The sequence below is a fragment of the Mauremys reevesii genome, linkage group 8, assembly GCF_016161935.1.
Source record: "Mauremys reevesii isolate NIE-2019 linkage group 8, ASM1616193v1, whole genome shotgun sequence".
In the NCBI taxonomy this organism is placed as follows: Eukaryota; Metazoa; Chordata; order Testudines; family Geoemydidae; genus Mauremys; species Mauremys reevesii.
Window position 1 is genome coordinate 53,287,293 of NC_052630.1, and position 7,458 is coordinate 53,294,750.

At 47.6% G+C, this 7,458-nt stretch overlaps 1 protein-coding gene across 1 annotated transcript; it reads left to right on the forward strand.

Annotated features, from left to right (window-relative positions):
- Positions 1–2,270: 2,270 nt before the first annotated feature.
- Positions 2,271–3,006, forward strand: IER5 (immediate early response 5). Its single transcript, XM_039485346.1, has one exon. It carries the CDS (start codon positions 2,308–2,310, stop codon positions 2,854–2,856), a length of 549 nt encoding a protein of 182 aa, XP_039341280.1. The 5' UTR covers positions 2,271–2,307; the 3' UTR covers positions 2,857–3,006.
- The last annotated feature ends 4,452 nt before the right edge of the window (positions 3,007–7,458 follow it).

Consider the following 7,458-nt stretch of genomic DNA (forward strand, 5'->3'; position numbering starts at 1 on the left):
GCTCTTGAGACTTTTAATGGATTTGGCGGGCAATGAAGATCATGTTGGTTGTCCTGTGGGATGGTCTGAAACCACACTAAGATTCCAGCAATATTTCCTCAGCAAGGGGAAGTGATCGGTTTAAGAGGATACTACAGGTGAGAATTTTCCCAGCAGTAGATATCAAGGCAATGCCTTGATAATTTCCACACTCCAACTTGTCTCCTTTCTTAAAGATTGTAACAATGTAGGCATTTCTCAAGTCTTACAGAATCTTCTCATTATACAAAATTTGAAGATAAAGTTTATGGAGCTTCTTTACTAGTTCTTCACCACCAAACTTGTAGAGTTCAGCTGGTATGCCATCTGGTCCTGCTGCCTTGTTGTTCTTGGTTTGCATGATGGCTTGTGTTACTTCTTCGAGGGCGGGGGGGATCAGCAAGAGATTCTCGTTCATGTTGTTGAGGTATGGATTCGATAGTAGTATCAGAGACAGTTGACTCATGGTTCAGGAGTGACTCAAAATCCTCCTTCCTTCTGGCTTTGATGGCTTCACTGTCCTTAAGGTACATCGACCCGTCTTAGGCTCAGAGTGGTGAGACACCATGGGAGCATGGACCATAAATGGCCCTTTTGAAAAAAGCTCATGTCATGTTGATTAGCATAAAGCTCAATCTCCTTGGCCTTTTCTCACTACCCCTTGTTTCTGATGTCATAGATTTTCCTTTGGGCTTCAGCCTTGAGTTGCTTGTATGACTCTTTCTTCTGCTGGTGTGATATGTCATTTTGCCATATGTGATGAGCTTTTCTTTTCTGGTCAAGCAGGCCCTGAATTTCAATGTCATTCTTATCAAACCAATCTTGGAGATGGTGAGTGACATAGCCAAAGGACTCACTACATGCCGAGAGAATGGCAGCCGTTAATCCCTTCCAGAAATTTTCATTGTCATCATCAGATGTAGATATGGCGGTTAACCACTCTTGAAGACACTGCTGAAGTTTTCCACAAGTCACTATATATCTTGAAGAGACTTGACGATTAATTTCTTTTGTACTGATTTTGCCTGATTACGATGCCTTGAGATGATCTGGAAATTCATCATGGATCTAACAAGATGATGGTCTGTCGAACAGTCATCGGTTCCATGTGTGGCCCTTGTGATGTGGACATCCTTTTGATCTCAAGCTCTAACAATAACGTAGTCAAGAAGGTGCCAATGCCTGGAGTGAGGGTGTCTCCAGGTTGATCTTATACTTCTCATTTTGTCTAAAGAGGGTGTTCGTAATGACCAGTTCATGTTCTATGCATTTGCTCAGGAGGAGGACGCCGTTGGAATTGGCCTTTCGTACTCCTTCTTTTCCGATAGTACCATTCCAGAGATCTGACTCACGCCAGACTCTAGCGTTGAAATTTCCGAGAAAGGGTATGTCTACGCAAGCTGCAATCACACCTCCAGTTGCAGTGTGGACAGACCCATAGAGAACCTCAGTTGGAATATGGCAGTTTTCAGCAGCACCAAATTCACACAAACGAGCACAAGGAAATCTGGGACACCTGTCAGATAAGGTAAGGGCTGGGGGGTGCCCATGACATCACAAGGGAGGGGCTGCTTTGGGTGAGCATCCAGTTGTGCCTGGAAGGGTGAGGGAGAGATCCTCCTTTTTCTTTTTCTCAGCCAAACAGCCAGTCTCTTTTCCCTCTTCCCTTTCACCTTGTGGATTTGACTCTGGAAGCGGGGAGAGACAGGACTCACTGGAAGAGCTGCGGGGCAGAGGTTCAGTATGTTCCATGCCTGAGATGAGTCCTCTCCTGGGGGCTTGCACGTGCTCAGCCCAAACTGCGCTCCCGGTTCTCCTCGCATCCGCACCAGCGGACAGTGCGGTTGCTGCTGCATGAACATCGAGGGGGTGAAGGAGAGGAGACTCGGGCCCAGCCGCCTGACGAGGTCTCTGGGACAGGATCCGAGGCTGCGGCACGGCAGGGAAGGTGGCAGCCACTCGCCGCTCTGCACAGACCGAGCGCCCCCTAACCCGACGCGCGCAGGGTCGGCTGTTGTTGCCGGCCATGGGCTCCCCACCTGCTCTATCATTGCCCCTTTAAGAGCCCTCTACGCGGGGCTAGCGTTCGAACCCTCTCCCTCCCTCCCCATTGGCCAGAGTGGGCGCGCAGAGGGCCGTGGAGGGGGGCCAGTCGGCTGTTAGCTCAACCGGCGGGGTGCTCTGATTGGCCGGCGGGCGGGGGCGCTATATAAAGCGATCCTGGCGCGTGGGCTAGCTTCAGTCGGCGGCGCGAGCGGGCAGCGCGCGGGCTGCGGAGCCGGCAGCGCCATGGAGTTCCGGCTGGAGGCGCACCGCATCGTCAGCATCTCGCTGGGCAAGATCTACAGCGCGCGGGGCCAGCGCGGCGGCCTCAAGCTGCACAAGAACCTGTTGGTGTCGCTGGTGCTGCGCAGCGCCCGCCGGGTCTACCTGGGCGAGCCCGGTGGCGAGTGCGCTCTGCCGCCCCGCCCGGGCCCGCCGCCCCCGGACTGCGAGAGGCTGCGGCGCGGCTGCCGCCCGTTGGGCTCGGAGGCGGCGGCGCGGGGGCGGGCGGAATGCCTGGCCGAGTCCCCCCGGAAGCGGAGCGCAGCCGAGCGGGGCCAGGCGGCGGGCTCCCCGGGGAAGAAGCCGCGGCGTGAGGCGGAGCCGCCCCCGCCGCAGGAGGACATGGAGACCGGCAACGTGGCCAGCCTCATCAGCATCTTCGGCTCCGGCTTCTCGGGGCTGCTGGGCAAGGAGCGTGGCGCGGCGGAGGCGTCCGAGCCGGGGCAGGTCTGCTGCGAGCAGCCGGTGCTGCGGAGCCTCAACCCCTGGAGCACGGCCATCGTGGCCTTCTGAGCCCCGCCGCCGACTGGCCGCGCCGCGGCACCGGCGGGCGGAGGGCCGGGACTGGCTTCCTTCCAAGCAGGCAGGAAGCTCTGGCCGACGCTGGGGACTTTTGAGCCTTGCCCCGCCGCCCTGGGCAGCAGCAGCAGCACTTCACTTCTCCCTTCCTGCACACGGACATGCCGCGATCTCTTTCCCACCTAGGGATCTGCCTGTGCGACTCTTTGCCTTCCTATGTGGCCCCTTTCCTGCCAGGAATCCCCTTCTAGCTTTTAACTGACTTCATGTCTCCCAACCTCGAACATCCTGCCCTCAGGGTGAAATCTTCCAGAGGCTGTTTCCATCCTAAACACTTGGAGCACTCCCCCAGATAATACTTTGTTAGGAAAGACTTGTGTTGATTGGAAGCTTCTGTTTTGACAAGCTGGAAGTCGGAACTTTTACATGGTGCTTTAAAATGAGTAACGCAGTGAACAAAAAGTTTACAGATTGATAGAAAGTCGTTGTGGCTTTTGGAGTAGGCTTGGTCACTCCTGGTCTTTGTTCTATAAAGGCTTGGGGATGTGCTGGGGCTCTTGTACAGTATTCTCTCTTCCACTGATGTAATTTGTTTTTGTATAAATGTAATTCTACGTGTATAACACGTATTAAATATTTTGCAGCTGTTTAAATGTAGTCATATTTCTGTAGCCGCTTGGCCGGACGGGGAGGGTGAGGGCTGGGTAGATAGAAATGGAGTGGGTGTGGTTATGTGTCTGTGGCCTGTATCCACCCTCCACAGCTAGAGGCTTGGGGTGGTTTTGGTTGCAATTCGTCTGAACTGTATATAAAGGAACCTTCTGTTAGGGGAAGATGGTGAAAACCCCTCCCAAGAGTTGACCAAGTCATCTGAACTACCTCTTGCTGCAGTCTATTCCCTGTTCAGTGCTGTACTTAGGCAAACTGCCCACAGATTTTAGTGAGGTTTGACTGAGGAGGAAGTGCTGAATGGCTCTCGAGTTCTCCTTATTTATAACATATGCTCACTGGTTCAGAGACTTTTAGTAATGTATTTGTGAGTGGGATGGGGTTGTAGCAGTTTGAGCTCTTATTCAGAAAATAGTCAGGATGCAAAATTGTTACCTTAACACCTTATACTTTGCATTGAGAACAGTTGCTCAATGTCAAAACAGCACTTGGACTACTAGAATTTTCTTGCATAATGTTCTATGTAGCTGTCAGACTTTGCAGTCAGTTCTTATTGTTAGGTTGGGATATCTGACTTAACCTACTCAAGTCATTGTACCCCCCCCCGTTTCCTATTCCTCAGAACATGCTCACCCACTTCTGTGGTAAACACCAATTGTGAGTGCTTAAAGTAATTCTGTAGAACAGCCCTTCTATATAGTACTGAAGCAGTACTATGGGCTTTTGTCCTTATTTCTAAAGTGTGTTCAGGTTACAATTAAAGGTGACTTACAGAGGGAGAAAATGGATGTGTAACCTTATTTCATAATGCATAGAGAATTTTTCTAAGGAAAGTCCTGTTTTGTTGCTTAGTTGAGTAATGGGAGTCTTTTCAGCCTGTAATTGATAAATGAAGATTTAATTCTTAAAAATCCTGTGGAAATGGGTTTGTCTTCCTGTTTTGCTGCTGTTTTATATCAAAATAGCCAGAAACATCTTTTATCCCCCTCTTTTTTTAAAAACACAAATTAAGTTACAGTTTGTCTGGGAAGACTGGACAACTAGTGAAATGATATCATGAGTGAAAGTTGAGCAATGAGAGAGTTTTTTTTGTAACTGTCTAGATAATTGCTTTTTGTGTTGATGTAGTTAAATAGACATTCCTTAATGTGTTGGATAAGTGATGCTTCTGATAAAGAGTCACTGTTTTGAGGCTTAAAACAAACTATGCCCTGAAGCTCCAAGTCCTCTAGTGAAACCATGTAAGGACAAGACTTGGCACGTCTAGGATACTAGACAACCAGCAGAGGGGAAAATCTTGCTTTTGATGGGGAGGAAAAAACCTTTTGGGCCCATCTTGCTCTGGTTTTTAAAAAAACAAAACAAAAAAAACCCCTGTGCATGTTACCTTTTAACAAATAACAGTTGGGAGAAAATCTGTTTTCTGGGTTAAGGACTTTTTAATCTCAATAGGGTTTCACTTTTGTGATACTTAAGTTATACAGTATGACATAACTACACAGGCTGGTAGATACAAACTCAATTCCTAAGAACTTTTTTTGCAAGGGGGAAGCTTTCACAACTTCATAGATCCAGGAAAAAGGCCCAAAGCCCTCTGTGTTTTGTTTTTTCCCCTCTTTCCCTTATCAGGTCACCTTCAAACAAAGTCTTTAGTCCTCTACTGAAAAAGGGTTGCCAACTGGCAGAGGTGAAAAAAGAACGGAGCTTGGTGGGGAGAAGAGAGCTGGATTCATAGAATCATAGAACTTAAGATCAGAAGGGACCATTATGATCATCTAGTCTAACCTCCCGCAAGATGCAGGTCACAAAAGCTGACCCACTCACTCCTGAAATAATTCTCTCCCTTGACTCAGCTGTTGAAGTCCCCAAATCCTGATTTAAAGACTTCAAGTAGCAGATAATCCTCCAGCAAGCGACCCCTGCCCCATGCTGCGGAGGAAGGTGAAAAACCTCCAGGGCCACTGCCAATCTACCCTGGAGGAAAATTCCTTCCTGACCCCAAATATGGCGATCAGCTGAACCCCGAGCATGCGGGCAAGACTCTCCAGCCAGACACTCAGGAAAAAGACTTTCAATATCCCAACATTGACCCTCGGTACTAATTACCAGTGGTCGCACGTTAGTGACCTAGTGACTAAATCACGTTATCCTATCAAACCATTCTCTCCATAAACTTATCAAGCTTTGAGGGAGACTTTATCCTTTAATTTATACCATTTTGGGGGTGTACCCATGAGAACCCTCTCTTGCTGCTCTCTTCCCATGGTTTCACTGGGGAAAGTTTTGGGCTGAGAGAGGGCATTGTTCTTGAGCAAAAGGATGGATCATAAGATCAGTCTCTCCTCAGTTAGGATTTCTAGTCAAATCTTGAATGAGTAGATTTCAATCCTCCTACTTCCTGATTCTTCTCTTGGGAAAGCTGTTCCCAAACAGCTTTCCACATTTTTTAAATATTGGCCTGTGTAGATATGAAGCTGTTCCTGCTTAATTCTGTGTGGATACTCCTACTCTGGCATAAGTGTCCACACATGGAGTTAATCAGGAAAAACTCCTTGTCTGCACATAACCCGATGGGGATTCTGTATTTAAAAGCCAGCGAAGAAAGGAAGGTCTGATGTTACAGCTGTGCAGAAGGCTCTGAATGCCTGTCTACATTGTAGAGAAGCCATAACATCCTTTCAGCAGAGTACTTGGCATTGGTCATATAGCTAATGTCCAAAGAGGAGTTGTGTAATTGATGTGCAACAAAATAGCTTGGTGGTTGGCAGCATCTGAAATGGCAGCACTAAAGACTATTCTGGTACATATCACAACTCTGCTTCTAAGGGCAGTGAGCCATCCAATTTACATCTAAATGTGTGATTTCTCCTTTTGTCAAGTGATAAGTAGCCTCACGAAAAAGGGCACAATCCAACTTCACAAGCTGCCCCCAGAACTACCTCCTGGGTTATACCATGCAACTAACTGACTTCAGTGGTATTTTAATGAGCACAATGAAATGCATCCACATGTGGGGCAGTGAGTAGCAGCTAACCAGCACTCCCACCAACCAGTATGTGAGTAGGAAGAATAGCTGAACTTATTGTCTTGTTTCCCTTATACTAATGCATTTACAAATGAAGTTTTTCACCACTGCCTGGAAACAAATGTACCAGGAAGCCTGAGTGCAGCAGAAATTGTTTTTTCTTGGTGAGGTTATTTGATGGCTGTGCTGGTTAGACAAAACCATAAGAGTGGGACATAGTGAGTGAGAGGCTGTTCTTTAGTTATAGCTCTGGAGGGATCAGCTGAACTATAGTTGCTTCTCATGCTATTGGCACACTCTGACACTGGTTCAAAGACTGCACATGGCCTCATGCTTGAGGCAGTGCTGTGTACTTTATTGAAAGTCTTTAAATAGCCTTGAATTGAAATAATCTTTACATAGCTTTTGGAGAAGTGTAATTCCCCCCCCCCGGGAGAAAGAACTTAAGCTTCCTGTTACTTCTGGACTTGTGATCTATGCAGTAATGTACAAACGTCTCTAGCAAATCCTTTGCACCTTCCTAAAGCATCAGCCCTCTTCTGTGGGAACCGATGCAAACAATAAGAATAGTGATGGTATAGCAAACAGCAGGCCCACAGCAAAGAGACATTAAAGACTCACTGAAGCCTCATGGCAAATAGTCCACTGTATCTAGAATCAACTCTATCAGATTTTTCCGATCCTTTTATTTTTTTCGTTACTATGGATGCTGGCATATAAAAAGGAACTGTGGCCTAGGTCTTCCAATTTATTTAGGTGCTAAACTCCTATTGAAATCTGAGGCTCTGGGCCTGTTTTCCTTAGTTCATCTGTTCTACCTTCTGATTCTTCCTCTTGATTTTCTTCTGTTGATGGCAGTGCCTTTAGTTTGCAGTAGCAGTGAAGGTAATGGCACAAACAGA

Excerpts from the sequence above, each read along its gene's own strand:
- IER5 (XM_039485346.1), top strand. The coding sequence starts at position 2,308 with ATGGAGTTCCGGCTGGAGGCGCACCGCATCGTCAGCATCTCGCTGGGC.